The sequence below is a fragment of the Lithobates pipiens genome, unplaced genomic scaffold (assembly GCF_037356315.1).
Source record: "Lithobates pipiens isolate NorthernLeopardFrog02 unplaced genomic scaffold, aLitPip1_a1.2 Scaffold_22, whole genome shotgun sequence".
In the NCBI taxonomy this organism is placed as follows: domain Eukaryota; kingdom Metazoa; phylum Chordata; class Amphibia; order Anura; family Ranidae; genus Lithobates; species Lithobates pipiens.
The window spans coordinates 125160979-125179806 of NW_027507784.1; the positions used below are offsets into that span (position 1 = coordinate 125160979).

At 41.5% G+C, this 18828-nt stretch overlaps 1 protein-coding gene across 2 annotated transcripts in view; it reads right to left on the bottom strand.

Moving 5' to 3' along the window:
* The window catches only part of SPP2 (secreted phosphoprotein 2), a 25774-nt gene continuing 6946 nt past the window's right edge, over positions 1-18828 (bottom strand). The window contains exons 2-6 of one of the 2 annotated variants that reach the window (XM_077448221.1): positions 10148-10290; positions 9902-10030; positions 7760-7870; positions 4780-4831; positions 1-163 (exon numbers count right to left, since the gene is read on the bottom strand). In XM_077448221.1, the coding sequence (XP_077304347.1) occupies positions 60-163; positions 4780-4831; positions 7760-7870; positions 9902-10030; positions 10148-10290 (539 nt within the window). In that variant the 3' untranslated portion in view covers positions 1-59. The remainder of the gene's footprint in view (positions 164-4779; positions 4832-7759; positions 7871-9901; positions 10031-10147; positions 10291-18828) is intronic. The other variant, XM_077448222.1, reaches the window with a different exon arrangement.

Sequence of the window (18828 nt, forward strand, 5' to 3'; positions counted from 1 at the left end):
TTGAGTATCAGTAGAATGTTTTAATATTACATAACATATGTAAAGTACACAACATATATCTATTCGAAGAGAAAATGGTCTGAAGTCCTATCTTCCTCCTCCCAGCGTGGGTTTATCATCTGAGTCCTCTTTCCAAATGGATCCCATTGGGCTGGAAACCTCTCTAACACACAAATTAGAAGAAAACAATGTATTATTATATGAGAATAAACATTGCAGACTACTATCACAGCAATAGGAGATAAATACAGCACTATAAGGACACAAACGCACTCGCAAGAGTTACAGTCCATACATTCTGTCTAACCCAACCCTTGTGGAATCTCCTAGCATTACTCCTATTTCTTCAGCATTAGTAATGCATTTTTATTGTATCCCTTAATCCTCATAGGCATTTGCCTCTAGACATCTACATGTAAGCTGATTGTCACAGAACAGGCTGGTTTAGACCTAATCAAAAGGTTAATTGCATAACTGTCAGGGGAAAAAAAACAAGAAAAACTTCCCTCAATCATATCTTTTGTTGGAAAAGAATTTGATTGGTAATGAATGACCGTTTGATAATATTTTGGCCTGGACTGGAAATCTGGAAACTGTATATACGATAGATGGGCTGGTCTGTCTCTTGGTGTTAGTAGACTACTATGAGCTCCACTTATGAGCTTTTTTTTTAACAGGTTTTTTTTTTTTTGCTGTACATAAAAAGTACAGCAGCCGTACAAACAGTGGCCTTGGTACTGAAAACAAAAATAGTATACAAAACTTACAAAGAAAAATCAAAAAGCAAAAAACAACATGCTTTGTCTCCAGAAGATACAGCTGACAGAGCATATTTTAGTAAGCTATATGGGAATCATCAAAATAGGATGAATATCATGGAACTTTAGTCAAATTTCAATAGAACAGATAACAGACTGGTGTGTTTAGAAACCTTAACCTTACATTAGCAAGCAGGATGGTTGGTCCCTTTAACATATTTGCCAATGTAATGAAAAGTGATAAAACGTTAAAAAGGATTGTCATAACAATAACCTCATGTACAGATTTAAAATAATCAAATTTTGTTACTTTGTAGCCTCAAACAAAGACAGACACCATTTTTGTTTTATCCAGCTGTATTTACCAAGTGAAAGATGCAACACCATGTCAGAAATAAAAATCAAAAATGGAATCACTGAGTTGGAAAAAGGATCACCCACTCCTAAAAATGACTTGTAAACTCAATCAGGTATAGCTAATCACCTTCCCAATGTCACATAAAGCCATTTGACTTTCAGCTGTGATCAGCTGTGGTTGTAAAAATATAAAAAAAATGTATATATAAGTATCTCTTATATATATCTGGTAAGACCGATTGAGATTGTGAGACGAATTTCCTTAATTAGTTCTGAGTCAGCGTAAATCAAAAATGTGTGTTTTATTATACACACTAAAGTAGAAAATAATACTTACAAAAATAGTACAATGATAAAATTCTTGTATCGTTCATTCGTTTCAAAGATATAAAAATACTTAACATCAAACAATGTTTTTTTGGAATCTAAAATGGCCGAATAACCCTTTGTATGCTGAAAATAGCTGAGAGTCTGTGTGCTGGGATGTATGTTTCAAAGCTGAGTGTAGGAATCAAAGAGATTGTCTTTTTAGAAGCTTTTCGCCTATATCACTCAAAGCTTCTAAATTTGCGGCAAAAGAATAAACCCTCCTTCACAAGGGTGTGGGCTAAAGAGTTGTTACCAACATCTGGTATCACTTAAACATAGCTGACCATTCTAATGACAAAAAGTGTGGGGGGGGGGGGGAATCTAAACCGTAAACAACATCTCAGTTACATAGGCATATGTCCTTTAAAAGCATATATAAGATTTACAATATTCATCAAAATCCTGACAGGTTTTAAATGTTTATTTTTCAATTTTAGCATGTCATAACATGGAGATTGATTGATTCAGAGTTTTTCTTTCACACAATATGGAGAATTGATATTCTAAATAAAATATAATAAAGCCAATTGAAATTTAGATATTAAGAATATAACAGTGGTCATTTTGATTAGCTCAAAATGAAAAGACCTTTCCTGGAGCATTTCAGTCCCTAGTAGTGCAACTGAAGCAAACAATCAACTATAGGTGGCAAAGCACTGTCAAAAGAACTCCGGGATTAAGTAGTGGACAGGCACAAGTCAGGAGATGGATACAATTTTAAAGGCTTTTTCAATGACTAGAAACACAATAAAGACTATTATTAAGAAGTGCAAGGTATTTGATACAACACAGACCCTCTTTGGACCCTCCTTGGATCAGGACGTCGCTCCAAACTGGGTGAAAGAGCCAGGAAGAAACTGGTCAGAGTGACTACCAAGAGGCCTACAGCAACTCTAAAGCAGTTGCAGGAATCTATGACAAAGAGTGGTCATTGTGTGCATGTGACAACAACATTACAAATTCTCCACAAATGTGGCTTGTATGGGAGAATTGCAAGAAAAAAGCCACTTCTCAAGAAAGGCCACAGGCAGTCACGACTGAGCTTTGCCAAAACACACCTTGAAGATTCTGAGGCCACATGGAAAAAGTTGCTATGGTCAGATGAATCAAAAATGTTATTATTTGGCCTCAACACCAAACGATATGGCTGGTAGAAATCCAATACACCTCACCATCCAAATAACACCATTCCTACAGTAAAGCAATAAAGCACAGTAAAGCATGGAGGTGGTAATATCCTGCTATGGGGGTGTTTCCCAGCAGCAGGGACTGGGGCACTTTTTTAGGAAAATTTGCTGTCCTCTGCCAGAAAGTTGTCAATGGGAAGAAGATTTGACATTTGACAACATGACAATGACCCAACGCACACCACTAAAATTACCACACAGTGGTTTAACCGAGCCTCTTTCTGAGATTTGGTGTTTACAAGTTAAAAACTCTTTTTGTTTGCTAGAAAATTATTTAGAACCCCCAAACATTATATATTTTTTTCTAACACCCTGGAGAATAAAATGGCAGTCATTGCAATACTTTCTGTCATACCGTATTTGCGCAGCGGTCTTACAAGCTTATTTTTTGGGGAAAAAATTAACTTTTTTGAAAAAAAATAAATAAGACAACAGTAAAGTTAGCACAATTTTTTTATATTGTGAAAAATAATGTTACTCTGAGTAAATTGATACCCAACATGTCAAGCTTCAAAATTGTGCCCGCTCGTGGAATGGCGCCAAACTTTTACCCTTAAAAATCTCTATAGGCGACATTTAAAAAATTCTATAGGTTGCATGTTTTGAGTTACAGAGGAGGTCTAGGGCTAGAATTATTGCTCTTGCTCTACCAATCGCGGCAATACCTCACATGTGTGGTTTTAACACCTTTTTCATATGCGGGCGCTACTCATGTATGGGTTCGCTTCTGCATGCAAGCTCTGCGGGATGGGCGCGGTTAAAAAAAACTAAAAACTTTTGTGCAAACTAATCAATATGCGCTTCTTGTGATTTTTTTAAATCAAAAATATGTAGAAGAATATAAATCGGCCTAAACTGAGGAAGAAATTCGTTTTTTATATATTTTTTGGGAGATTAATTATAGCCGAACCTTCAGAGTGACGGTGACATCACAGGCTGGATGCACTCTGAATATCTCCTAAACAGTGCAAGTTTAGGAGATATTCACAGTACCTACAGGTAAGTCTTATTATAGGCTTACCTGTAGGTACAAGTGGTAGAACAGTTTACCACCACTTTAAAGGGGGGTGATTTTTTTCTATACCCACTGTATGTGTGATTATTCACAATTTAGCGCGGAAGTCACACAAGACCAGAGGAAATTCCTCCGCTCAAAAGCCTGTCAATGACAAGTTGGAAAGAAGCTAAACCAGGGGTGCCACTTGGCTGCTTTATTAAAAATATCACAGTAGAGCAGCCTATGAATATTGATACTATATGCTTAGGTACCATAGAGAAAGTATTTAATCAGCCTTCAGAAAGTTTAGTAACTTATAAAAGAGCTGGTCTTTGTGTTCAGTCATATACTAATGTGTAAGCAGCTCTGGTCAAATAAAGCCCTTTGTTTTTTTTTTTTAATCATTGAAGAGAATACTTGCAATCTGTATTAAGGGCCAATCATTGCAGGAATTGCTTTATGAGTGATTACAAGCAAATGGCCAGGATTAGCTGAAGGAGCTGTCAGCCTCCCATTGCTGGCCTGCTGGGTTTCCTGCATATAATTGCTAATGGCCCCATTTCCAAACATGAATGAGGCCTTAGTTTGCTCCTTGCTGAGGTAGTGTTAATAAAATTGACCAGAGGCTGTTGAAAAATTAGCATAGAACACATATTGTAGGTTGGTCCAGATAGTTGTAGCTGTATATGACATCTTTTGACCAATTATTTCTCCATCCATGTATTCTGGAAGTTTTGAAACAGGAAGAAGGAGCTGATGTCCTTTTTTAGTGTCTGAAAGGGAAATGCTGCCGAACTTCTGAGAAAAAGAACTACATGGGCAATTTTTACTTTGAGTGACTGAAAAAAATCTATATTGAGTGCTATGGGCAGATGAATAGGAGATTAGTCATACAATAATCTCAAAGGGCTACACTTGAACAAAGAGATGGTTCCAGACAGCCACCAAAGGGTCGGGAAGAAAAAGAGAAGATTCTATGTGGTTTGCTCTGTAGGACTCAGATGTGCTTTGGGTAGAAGGACAGCTAGGTTGGCAATTGGTAGTGTGACTGATGATATCTAGCAGGGCCTGGGGGTAATCAATGGGGGGTAAATCACTAATAATTACTCACCTGGATTACTCCTTATCCTTCCATGAGGTGAACTGTGAATTGTCAAGAATGTCTTGTGTCATGAAAGAAAAAGAACAATAAATTATACTAAATTATGTAGTTTACAAATGTTGCAGGTTTAAAAGAAATGCTTATAATGCCCCATACACACGATCGGAAATTCGGCCAGCAAAAGACCGATGAGAGCTTTTGGTTGCAAAATGCACCCATGTGTATGCTCCATCGGACTTTTGCTGGCGGAATTCCCTTCCCTTCAGCAAAAGATTGAGAGCAGGTTCTCAATTTTTCGGTCGGAAAAAGTTTTGTTGGGAGATTCCGATCGTCTGTACCAATTCCGACGTGCAAAATTCCTACACATGCTCGGAAACATTTCAACGCATGCTCGGAAGCATTGAACTTCATTTTCTCGGCTTGTTGTAGTGTATGCAAGCCAAGCTTGAGCAGAATTCCGTCGGAAAAACCATCCAACATTTTTCCGAAGGAAAATCTGCTCGTGTGTACGTGGCATAAGAGGCTTTTTTATTCAATCCTATAGGGATCCTATATCATCCTATAGGGCAATTTATTTATATACCGTCTATTTGGGGCATGTAAAATTCAGGCCTGCAAACAGATTAAATATGAAAGACTAATTATATTTAAAGTTCACCAATAGATACAGAATGGAATTTTTTTTTTTTTTTTTTTGTCTCAGCAGGAAATTTAACAGGAAATAAGAGCAAAACTTGTGGAAATTTCCTCCACCACTAACCAGAAGTTGTTCCCTTTGGAAGCTATCCCTCTACATCCTATTCTGGTGACAACTCTAAAACTTTGGATTTTCTTTCACTTTCTGTACTGGACACAATTACCTCCATGACAAATATTGAAGGTGGATCTCTCCAGCAGGGAACACAGACAGCAATAATATCTTTTTACTACTGTATGCAAAAATAATAAAAATAAAAAAATTGGGCTTATATGCAACACCCCTTTCAAAGTCTGCAAAAGTCTGGATGTACAGTTTCTCTACACCGATCCCCAACTTGCTGCACCAAATAAATATATTCATATTTATTTATGAAACATAATGCTCATAGGAGAAAATAATGATTGTTTAGCATGATCAGTTAAAAGCAACCAGAATGTATTTATCGCTTCACAATGGATAATGTTGTCCAGTTGGCAACTTCCTCACTTTCTTCAGAAACTATATTTTTAAATTTAAAGCAACCTATAAATGTGCAAAGCCTCACAATTTGCATTACACAAGTGATGTTCCATACCTCCTTTAAGTGACACTAAACTCTGATTTAAAAAATATATATATTCTATTCAAGTACAGTGGAACATTGGATTACAAACATAATCCGTTCCAGGAGAATGCTTGTAATCCAAAGCACTCGCATATCAAAGCGAGTTTCCCCGTAGAAGTCAATGGAAACGAAGATAATTGACTTCTATTACATGCACTGCATGAGGCCAGAGGTGGAGGGGGGGGGGGGGCACTGGAGAGCCTCGGAAATACTCAGGGACAGCTCGGCTGAACTCGGAAACACTTGGGAACGGAGTATTTCCGAGTGTTTCCGAGTATTTCCGAGTGGTTCCGAGTAATTCCGAATGGCTTCGAACCATTCCAAGTGTCCCGGTGCCCCAGCACCTCTGGCTAAATGCGGTACTGCACACACCATTAGCTTGAATTCTGCTCGTTTTGGGAGACAACACTCGCAAACCGAGTCAGAATTTTTAAAAAAAGTTGCTCATCTTTCAAAACGCTCGTTAACTGTGTTACTCGTAAACCAAGGTTCCACTGTCTGTCTTTTTAACAAAAAAAAAATAAGTTTGATAACTCTCAGTCTCCTCTAGATCTCCAAATTACTTTTTTTTGGCTGCTATAATCAAACTTCCTGTTAGGGGGTGACTATGTTCAGTCTTGGTCTATGGTCCTACTGTAAGTAAAGCGGCTTTCACACCAAGCAGCGCCTAGAGGCGATTCAGTTCGCATTGTGCGCTATACAAGTATTTCATTCATTCATTCATAGTGTCTGCGGTATTTTTAGTGGCGCTTTACCTTCGGATTTGCAGCGCATTTCGGCCGCTAGCGGGGCACTTTTACCCCCCGCTACCGGCCGAAAAAGGGTTAAAACTGCCCGCAATACGTGGCAATATCAGCATTTTGCCGGCGGTATTGCAGCGCTGCCCCATTGATTTTTTATTCCTGAGATGGACTAAGGACCAAGGACTATGGGATGTGTAGTGTGCATAGAGCAGTGCACAAAACCACATGTGAGGGGAGCAGGGAGAAGTTCAGGAGTTCACAGAGGATGCTAAAAGGAGGCAGAAAAACATAGTAAGAAACAATTTAATGAAAACTAGATTACAGGGCCATTAAAGTATATGTGCACTCTTATCTTGTGAAACAACCCATTCAGTTTAAAATAGTAATGAAAAGCAAAACATTTGTAAATCCATTAAAAAAATATATATACTGTAAATACTTTTTTTTTATTTTCTATAAGTGATCACAGAATCTCTGTTTATATCTGTATAAGGAGATCAGAGAGCTAGGGCTGGAGAAACAGCAGGACAGTAATCTTTTCAGTGAATGACTGTGGTGGAGGGGGGTAGTGTGTCAGTGCAAACCTGATCATTGGAGGACAGGCAGTCTGTTCTCCCAGCACAACCAGAAAACAAATTATACCGGGATGGATGTGCTCTCGTGCATAATGTAGTCAGTCTGAAATAGGAAAGCAGGGGGACAGGCAGGAGCCCCAGGTATTTCACACAAGGGAAGGAATTCAAAGAGAACAGGATACTTATAATTAGAAGTACATGGTACAACAGGTACATATTAGGAATATGAAATGTTGGGACAACATATTCTTTAAGCAGTGAATGTATATGGATTATTTTTGAAAAATAAATATATTGTTTGGTGTCACTTTAAAGATCCAAATTAAAACATAAACAATATGATAGCCAAACTTTTTTTAATACTTACCTCCTCGCTGCTGTGAGATTCAGATGAGGAGGTGGTGTAGAGGTTGCAACGGGCTTTTACAACTAAAGCTTTTTTACGAGATACCATTACTTGACTTTCACACGGTGTCTCCTATAAAATCAACACAGAACTAAAGGTAAGAAAAGGAAAAAGTCAATAGGCACCGGCACCTTGGCAATGGTTGGTGGTAGCTGCTCATTTAACAGCACTGTTTTCTCTAAGCCCTTGTACGCACGGTCGGACATTCCGATGGACAATTTCAGATAGGACCGTGTTGACGGATAATCCGACAGTGTGTGGGCTCTGTCGGAGTATCCGACGGACCAAGTTTTCCAGCTGGGCTATAAAATTTTCCGACAACATGATCCGATCGGACTTTGTCCGATCATGCGTAGAGAATTCCGATCGGACAAAGTGCCACGCATGCTCAGATCAAATTGCTAGACCAAAGCTATTGGCTACTAGCCTGAACGTAGTCCCGTCCTAACGAAATAACGTCATCAAGTTAAGTACGATCGGATTTTCTGACAACTTTGTCCAACTGTGTGTATGCAACAGTTTCGGACAAAATCCGTCAGACAAAATCCAACGGATTTGGATGTCAGAACGTCCGACCGTGTGTACAAGGGCTAAGTCAAATATAATTCATAGCAGCACTCCATATTTCTTGGGGTCCTGAAACAAGGAGACTCCAACTTTAGGGAGCACCCCACAGGTTATTATATTGGCCTCAATGCAGCAGCATTATTATTGAACTTCTGATTTAGTCACAGGTGTTTATGACAGTGCATTTCCTGCAACTTTTTAAAATAAATATTATATAAAACGGGGGTCTCCAACCTCTGGGTCATGAACCGGTGCCGATCTGTGGCCTCTTTGCAGCTGGGCCACAAAGGCTGCACTGTAAAAGGTGCGGCGGGCGAGCAGAGAGATGACATCCTCTCTCACCGCCCGCCCTGCATCACCGCTGATCCACCCTCACAGCTGGGCAATGAAGGCTGCTCCACCAGAGGTGCGGCGAGTGAGCAGAGAGATTACATCATCTTTCCCCACCTGTCCCTACATTGCAGCTGTTCCGCCCTCACTCTGGGATAGGACCCAGCAACTGCACGTGACGATTAACATGCTTGGGTGCCTTAGCGCTGGGATGAGGCAGAGAGAAGAGTTGTGAGTCTTTCAGGAAAGGGACAAGCTGCATCTGGTAGCAGGCAATGTGGCAAGTGACAAGCTGCATCTGGTGGCAGGTGACGTGGCAAGTGACAAGCTGTATCTAGTGGCAGGCGACATTGAAGGTGATGTGGCAGGTGACAAGTTGAATCTGGTGGCGGGTGACAAGCTGCATCTAGTGGCAGGCGACATTGGCAAGTGACAAGTTGCATCTGGTGGCAGGTGACAGGGCAAGTGACAAGCTACATCTGGTGGCAGGTGACAAGCTGCATTTGGATGATAAGTGACAAGCTGCCTCTGATGGCAGGTGATGCGGCAAATGACAAGCTGCATCTTGTAGCAGGCGACATGGCAAGTGACAAACTGCATCTGGTGGCAGGTGACAAGCTGCATTTGATGGCAAATGACAAGCTGCATCTGATGGCAGGTGATGTGGCAAGTGATGAGCTGCATCTGAGGGCAGGCAACGGTGGCAAGTGACACACTCAGTGCTCCCACTGATTCTGATTCTGCACTATGGTTTCATTTTATATTACAATGTAATAATAGAAATAATGTGCTTCAAACATCCTGACACCATATCAACCATGGTGCCATGATGCGTGAAGAGCTAAAACCAGCCATTGCCCTGGCAAATCAGCCGCAGATATCTAACACCCCACGCACCCAAAACTAAGGTGTATGTACTCCCGATGTGATGAAAAGTCCTTACAATTTTAGCTTGTAACCAAGTTTTAACATCAGAAACTTGGTACTGGAAAATATGAATATGGTAGGGCATGCATTAGGTTTCTTTGCAATTATAGAACTGATGGGGAAACAAGAACATACACATTTAGAGTAAACATGTAAATGTTGGAGTGATGCTCTATATAATTGTATAATTTATATAAAATCTCTCTGTCTAATAACATGAGGCTAATATTAATACGTGTAAAAGCAAAACAGAGTGGATAGGGTTCATGCCGTACTCACCATGTATGGTCCAGCACTGAATTCACACTTTGTGGGATCAATGGTTGTATCCTTATCACAGTTGGTTTCTCTCACACTAAATTTTAAATTGACTTCAAACATTTCTTCATCACCTCTTTGATATTTCATCTGCAATCAAAAGAAGTTCAGGGTTCAGCAGAAATTTGTAGACTTGAAACAGGATATTATTATTTAAGCATTAGAGCTGAGGATCAGTGTACTTAAGGAAACTTGTGTTCAACTCACCTGTAGTAAGGGCTTTATCCGTGTCACTCCAGTATGTGACAGCTTCAGTAGGTTCCTCCCCCAGGATTGAGCATTCAGCTGATTAAGAGATGCATCTAGTGCTCTGCTAAGTACTTCTTGTCTGGCATTAGGTGTTGGAAATCCTGCGGTCAATACATAAAATGTAGTGAATAAAAAGGAACTCATCCTTTAACCACTTTAGCCCCGGAAGGATTTACCCCCTTCCTGACCAGAGCATTTTTGAGATTCGGCACTGCGTCACTTTAGCTGACAATTGAGTGGTCCTACGATGTTGTATCCAAACAAAATTTACGTCCTTTTTTGCCACAAATAGAGCTTTCTTTTGGTGGTACTTGATCACCTCTGGGGTTTTTATTTTTTGCGCGATAAACAAAAAAAGGCTGACAATTTTGAAAAAAAGCAATATTTTATAATAAATACCCCCAAAAAATATATAAAAAAACGAATTTCTACCACAGTTTAGGCCGATATGTATTCTTCTACATATTTTTGGTAAAGAAAATCACAATAAGTGTATATTGATTGGTTTGCGTAAAAGTTATAGCATCTGCAAAATAGGGGACAGATTTCTGGCATTTTTATTATTCATTTTTTTTTACTAGTAATGGTGGCATTCTGCGATTTTTATCAGGACTGCGACATTATGGCAGACAGATCGGACACTTTTGACACTATTTTGGGACCATTGACATTTAAACAGCGATGAGAGCTACAAATAGCCACTGATTACTGTATAAATGACACTGGCAGGGAAGGGGTTAAACACTAGGGGGCGATCAAGGGGTTAAGTGTCTTCCCTGGATGTGTTCTAACTGTAGGGGGGATGGGCTCACTACAACATGACAGAGATCACTGCTCCTGATGACAGGGAGCAGTAGATCCCTGTCATGTTGCTAGGCAGTTGCGGGCCGCCGGAAAATATTGAGTTTGCAGGACCCGCAGGCACGCTCCTGCGGCGTGTACCCGCTAGGCGGCAAATTCAAAGGGACATACGGGCATGCCCTTTTGCCTGCCCGTGCCATTCTGCCAACGTACATCGATGTGCTGCTGTCGGCAAGTGGTTAAAACCATAAATGTTATGCCTATAAGGGCATTGACTATGTCAAGTAACATTTTGCTGAAAAGAAATAAGTGATTTTGGAGCTCTCTAAAATTTTTAAATAAACCCCATAAAAACAGTTATATTGAATATAGGATTAGATAAAAAGGAAGAGAAACTATTACAACAAGAATTCCCCTTTACATGGGAGAAAAAAGAAATAACATATTTAGGTTTAAAAATTACAACTTCGGCCCAAGATTTATATCAAGCTAATTACATTCCACTGTTAAATTAAATTAAAGCAGAGCTAAGGAACAAAGGGATCAATCACATGGATTGGTAGAATTAATATGTTGAAGGTGGTGATTTTACCAAAAATTACTTATAAATTTCAAATGCTCCCGATCAGTATTCCAAAAAAGTTTTTTTAAGGTAATAAAAACACTTTTCGTAAAATTTATATGGCAAGACAAAAAATCAAGGGTAAATTATAACTTATTAACTAGGAAAAAAAAAAGGTGGGGTGGCATTGCCAGACACATATGTATTATATAGCAAACACTTTAGCGAGATTGGTGGAATGGGCTAATATAGGCACTAATAAGAAATGGGTAAAAATGGAGGAGACACTTTTTGGTTCACAATTACAAAAAAATATTTGGATTCCGCCAAAATATAGAATAGGAAGTAATAGCGCACACGAAATAACTTTAACAACACTTAAAACATGGGATGCATTATATCGTAGAAATAATTGGATATATAATTCTCTATTAATTCCACTTGAGGGCACAAATTTTTTTATCCCAGGAACTGGCACGCAATTAGGGAAACAAATGATAAACATACAATTAAAAGATATCACTTTAGGAGGGGAATTAATGGCAAAACAGGAATTAATAAAGAAATATGGGTGGCAAAACCTAAAGGAATGGGAATACTTACAGATTCAAATTTTTTTTAACTCAATCCCTGGTCCAATAAGGGATGAAAATACACTAACGCCAATGGAAAAGCTCTGCAACTCAAAAAATATAGTAAAACATAGGGTATCCCGGGTATACGAAATTCTCTCAGAAATTGAGGGGCAAGGGGCTATACCCGCCATAGTAAAATGGGAACAGGATATGGGTATTAAATTGGATGAGACACAGATGATAGATGCTGTATATAATTATGCATCGGATACAAGGTCTATAGAAGTTAACTATAAGTGTCTGATAAGGTGGCATTTGACACCGGATAAGCTGCACAGAATATATCCCACCCTCACAGTGTTGGAGAGAATGTAAATCACTCCGAACAATATTCCATATATGGTGGGAATGCCCAGAGATAAAACAATACTGGCATAGTATATTAGACTATATAGAGACAATAACCGGGGATAGGATACCATATTGCCCCTGGGCTTGTCTGTTTTATGGTTCGGAGAAAACTAAGAACCAATATAAAAAAAAACTAGTACCTTTTCTGATTAATGCGGCAAAAGCCCTCATTAAGGATGAGCTGAACACCCCCCTGTTCGGTTCGCACCAGAACCTGCGAACAGACCTAAACTTCGTGTGAACTTTAGAACCCTATTAAAGTCTATGGGACTCGAACGTTCACAATCTAAAGTGCTCATTTTAAAGGCTAATATGCAAGTTACTGTCCTAAAAAGTGTTTGGGGACCTGGGTCCTGCCCCAGGGGACATGGATCAATGCAAAAAAAAAGTTTTAAAAAAGGCAGTTTTTTCAGGAGCAGTGATTTTAATAATGAGTGAAACAATAAAAGTGTAATATTCCTTTAAATGTGGTACCTGGGGGGTGTCTATAGTATGCCTGGGAAGGGGCGCATGTTTCCCGTGCTTAGAACTGTCCCTGCACAAAGTGTCATTTGTGCAGGAAAAAAAGTATTTTAAAATCACTTGCGGCTATATTGTCGGCTCCCGTAATACAGAGAACACTCAATGAGTGTTCTCTGTATTAGCCGACAATTCATTCATTCATTGATAAAAAAAAAAAAAAAAGCGTGGGGATTCCCCTAAATTCAATTACCAGGCCCTTCAGGTCTGATATGGATATTAAGGGGAACCCTGTGTTTTTTTAAATTTAAAAAAACACAGGGTTCCCCTTAATATCCATATCAGACCTGAAGGGCCTGGTAATTGAATTTAGGGGAACCCCCACATTTTTTTTATTTTTTTATCAATGAATGAATGAATTGTCGGCTCATTGAGTGTTCTCTGTATTACGGGAGCCGACAATATAGCCGCAAGTGATTTTAAAAGACTTTTTTTCCTGCACAAAGTTGTGCAGGGACAGTTCTAAGCACCAGAAACATGCGCCCCTTCACAGGCATACTAAAGACACCCCCCAGGTACCACATTTAAAGGAATATTACACTTTTATTGTTTCACTTTAATCATTATTAAAATCACTGCTCCTGAAAAAACGGCCGTTTTTAAAACTTTTTTTTGCATTGATCCATGTTCCCTGGGGCAGGACCCAGGTCCCCAAACACTTTTTAGGACAGTAACCTGCATATTACCCTTTAAAATTAGCACTTTAGATTTCTCCCATAGACTTGTATAGGGTGTTCCGGCTTTTCGAATTTGCCACGAACAGCCCAAATTATTCACTGTTCGCTGAACAGGCGAACAGGCAATGTTCGAGTCGAACATGAGTTCGACTCGAACTCGAAGCTCATCCCTAGCCCTCATCCCTAAAAGATGGTTAGAGACTAAAAAAACTACTATCAGAGAATGGATACAGAGAGTAGAGTATATCAATAATATGGAATATTTAAGCAATATGGAGAAAGATCGAATGAATAGATATTGGGCAATGTGAGAAAAGTGGAGATCATTAAAAAAAAACTGAAACTTACATTCAGGCAACAGTGGAATTAATATAGAGTGGATTCAAAGTGGGTCAACAGAACATGGGGGGAGGGGGGGATATAGGGGAATGAAAAAGTGTTACAGGATAAAGCAGATTGTTTTAAAATGAAAATATGGACTGTATTGTATTAGAAATGATATAATAAAATAAATAAATAAATAAATAAAAGTAGTGGTAACTAACACTAAGTAAATTTGCTACTGATAAGTAATGTTATTTCATGTGATTATCTATGGAAATGGACTTTGACTTTTTATTTTTAATAAAGACTTACGTTATACTAAAAAAAACAAAAAACAAAACAAAAAAAACACATAAATGTTATGCCTATAAGGGCATTGACTATGTCAAGTAACATTTTGCACATATTGTGGCTAGGGATGGCCGAACGGTTGGCCCGGCGGTCGGTTCGCGGTGAATTTCGGCTGTTCGCGATTCGCCCGATCGGGGGACTATTGCCGATGTTCGCCCGGCGGACTTACGTGTTTGCTGTGTAAAAGAACTTTGACCTATGATGACACATCCATCATGGGGTACAGGACAGCCAATTGAGACATTACAGCACATGGACAATTGGACATTCCCCCTAACTTATAAATAGACCCGATCCGGCGGCCATTTTACATTCTTTCTACTGTCACTATAGGGAGAGGTTGCTGTGTGGAGCAGGGAGAGACTGCAGTGACCCAAATCGCTAGCTATTAGGTCCACAAAAGTCCTTTTAAGGACTGGTATGGTATAAGTGTAGTTCAGGATATAGGTTTGAGGCACTGCTATTCAAGTCATTGTTGCAGCAGATTGTCTTTTGTCAGTGCAGATAGGGACAGACAGGACGCTGTGTGTAGCAGAGAGGGACAGCCAGTTTAATCATTAGCTGTCACTATTAGGTCCACAAAAGTCCTTTTCAGGACTGGTATGGTGTAGTACAGGATATAGCTTTGAGTGCACTGCTATTCAAGTGATTGTTGCAGCAGCCTGTGTTTTGTCAGTGTACAGAGGGACAGACAGGACGCTGTGTGTAGCAGTGAGGGACAGTCAGTTTAATCATTAGCTGTTACTATTGGGTCCACAAAGGTCCTTTTCAGGACTGGTATGGTAATAGGGTTGTACACGTATAATATTCTTTCTTCCAAATATAGAAAGAATATTATACTTGACTGCTGCCCTTATGCTGCAGCAGTCCTTTATCAGTATAGGGACTGAGGTACAGTCTGCTAATCACAACCTACTAGTTCCACAAAGGTCCTTATAAGGACTGGTAAGGTATAGCGTACTACAGTATATAGGGTTGAGTGAGGTACAGTCTGCTAATTACAACCTACTAGTTCCACAAAGGTCCTTATAAGGACTGGTAAGGTATAGCGTACTACAGTATATAGGGTTGAGTGAGGTACAGTCTGCTAATCCTTAAGGACTGGTATAGGTCCACAATATATAGGGTTGAGGTGCACTACTGCTGACTGCTGCCCTATTCTGCAGCAGTCCTTTATCAGTATAGGGACTGAGGTACAGTCTGCAAATCACAACCTACTAGTTCCACAAAGGTCCTTCTAAGGACTGGTAAGGTATAGCGTACTACAGTATATAGGGTTGAGGGAGGTACAGTCTGCTAATCACAACTTACTAGTTCCACAAAGGTCCTTATAAGGGCTGGTAAGGTATAGCGTAGTACAGTATATAGGGTTGAGTGAGGGACAGTCTGCTAATCCTTAAGGACTGGTATAGGTCCACAATATATAGGGTTGAGGTGCACTACTGCTGACTGCTGCCCTATTCTGCAGCAGTCCTTTATCAGTATAGGGACTGAGGTACAGTCTGCTAATCACAACCTACTAGTTCCACAAAGGTCCTTCTAAGCACTGGTAAGGTATAGCGTACTACAGTATATAGGGTTGAGTGAGGTACAGTCTGCTAATCACAACCTACTAGTTCCACAATCCATCCATATCAAGACATTTCTGATGCGCAGCCACTCTTGGCATTGGATCAGGAAGAGGAGGTAGCAACAACCGCCACTCAGCAGTCTGACGACAGTACCCAGATCAGCCCAAGGAGGAGGTTGGTCCCCGGTGTTGCTGCCTACTCCGAGATCTCTACTTATAGCGGTGGGGAAGGTGACGTCGATGATGACGTGTCTAGTGATGTCACGTGGGTGCCCACAAGAGAGGAAGAGGAGGGGAGTTCAGAGGGAGATATGGACCATCAGATAGGGAGGAGAAGCAGGAATAACTTACATTGCACAGAAGGGACAAAGCAGACTGCTAATGTATCAGGAGCGAGTCATCGACCATGTACGGTCACATCTGGCGCTCCCAGGACGCCGGCACATGGCCCTCGCAGTGTGGGCTTTTTTTAACGTGTCCGCTGCTGACAATAGTGTTGCCATCTGCAATCTTTGCAGTCAACGCATTAGTCGCGGTAAGCCCAACACTCACCTAGGGACGACCGCCTAAAGAAGGCACATGAACTGCCATCACCGAGCCCAGTGGGAGCAACGGAACACACAAAGCCACACTCTAGGCTCTCACCGTCCAGCCTCGTCTTCTACTTCTTTTCCTCTCTCCTCACAATTGTCCTCCACTCCACCTTCCATCACGCCAAGCTCACGTTTTTCCGCAAAAAGGCAGGCTTCTGTGGTCCTAATGTTCGAGCATAAAAAATGATGACGCCGCATAACCCTTTTGCCCAACGGTTGACGGCTGGCTTGTCAGAACTGATAGCCCACCAACTACTGCCATATAAACTGGTGGACTTGGAGGCCTTTCGAAAATTTGTGGCCATTGGAACACCACAATGGAAGGTCCCAGGAAGGAAGTATTTCTCACAGAAGGGCATCCCAGAGCTATATGGCCATGTTCAGCGGCAAGTGAATGTATCTCTGGCACACAGTGTCGGTGCCAAGATACATCTGACTACAGACACGTGGTCTAGCAAACACGGGCAGGGAAGGTATATCACTTTTACTGCCCACTGGGTGAACCTTCTGATGGCCGTCAAGCATGTAACCCGTGGCACCCGTGTAGATTTGGAACACCACAATGGAAGGTCCCAGGAAGGAAGTATTTCTCACAGAAGGGCATCCCAGAGCTATATGGCCATGTTCAGCGGCAAGTGAATGTATCTCTGGCACACAGTGTCGGTGCCAAGATACATCTGACTACAGACACGTGGTCTAGCAAACACGGGCAGGGAAGGTATATCACTTTTACTGCCCACTGGGTGAACCTTCTGATGGCCGTCAAGCATGTAACCCGTGGCACCCGTGTAGATTTGGTTTTACCGCCATGGATTGCATGCAGGCCTGGCTCTTCTTCTCCTCCTCCTCCTACTCCATCCTCCTCCCTCTCCTCCTTGGTTGACTCCTCCTTTTCCACTGCTAGCATCTCTTCTGCTGCGCAGCCCAAGCTCCCCAGAACCTATTCGACATGCCAGGTGAGACGTTGCCATGCCGTGCTGCGTCTGTTGTGCCTGGAAGCCAAGAGCCACACTGGCCCGGCACTCCTTTCAGCTTTGCGTTCACAGGCAGATCAGTGGCTAACACCGCTCAATTTGACAGTTGGTAAAGTGGTGTGTGACAACGGTGCCAATCTGCTTAGCGCATTGAAACAGGGCAAAATTACGCACGTGCCATGCATGGCACACGTCTTAAACTTGGTCGTGCAGTGATTTGTTGTCAAATACCCTGGGGTCCAGGACATCTTGCGGCAGGCAAGGAAAATCTCGGCCCATTTCAGAAGATCTTACACGGCCATGGCTCGCCTTGCTGACATTCAGCGGTGACACAATCTGCCGGTCAGACGTCTTATTTGCGATTGCCCGACGCAATGGAACTCAACCTTCTATATGCTTGATAGGCTGCTCCAGCAGAAACGTGCAGTTAACGTCTACCTGTATGAACTCTGCAGCAGAACAGGTTCTGGGGAGCTGGGCTTTTTTTCACCGCGCCAGTGGCTGCTCATGCGCGACGCATGCAGACTTCTGCGGCCATTTGAGGAGATCACCAAACTGGTCAGTCGCAGCCATGGCACCATCAGTGACATGGTACCTTATGCCTTCTTTATGGAGCATGCATTGCATCGTGTCATTGATCAAGCTGTGGAGGAGCAGGAGCGGGAAGATGAGGAAGTCGCAATGCTGGATGAATTCCCAGGGGGGCTACTCTATCGGAGACAAGTGAACAACAGGAGTCTGAAGAGAAGTCAGAGGAGGTTGGTGCCGGGCGGATGAGGAGGAGCAATAAGAGCATGCTTTAAACCTTTCTGGGATCCCTGTTGTTGTGCGTGGATGGGGAGAGGAGAATGAAAAGGACGATATTATCCTGGATGATGAGCAGGAGCCAGGCCATCACACCGCTTCCAGTTTAGTGCAAAAGGGGGCCTTCAGGCTCCAGTGTTTTACCAGGGACCCCCGTATAAAAAGCATAAGGGTCAAGGACCAGTACTGGGTGGCAACGTACTTAGACCCCCGGTACAAACACAAAATGGCGGAAATGTTACTGCCATCACAGAGGGCTGTCAGAATGGAGCACTTCCAGGCCTTGCTTAGAGAAATGCTGCATTCTGCTTTTGCGTGCGCTGGCAGAGGAGCAATTCCCACTCCCAGAGAAGGTACCAATCCAACAGCGCCTGCAAGAAGAGGCCGGTTTGAAGATGTGTTGGTGACTTCTGATATGAGGTCATTCTTTCAGCCGACCCATCGACAGGTGTCATCCGGATCCAGCATCAGGGAACGC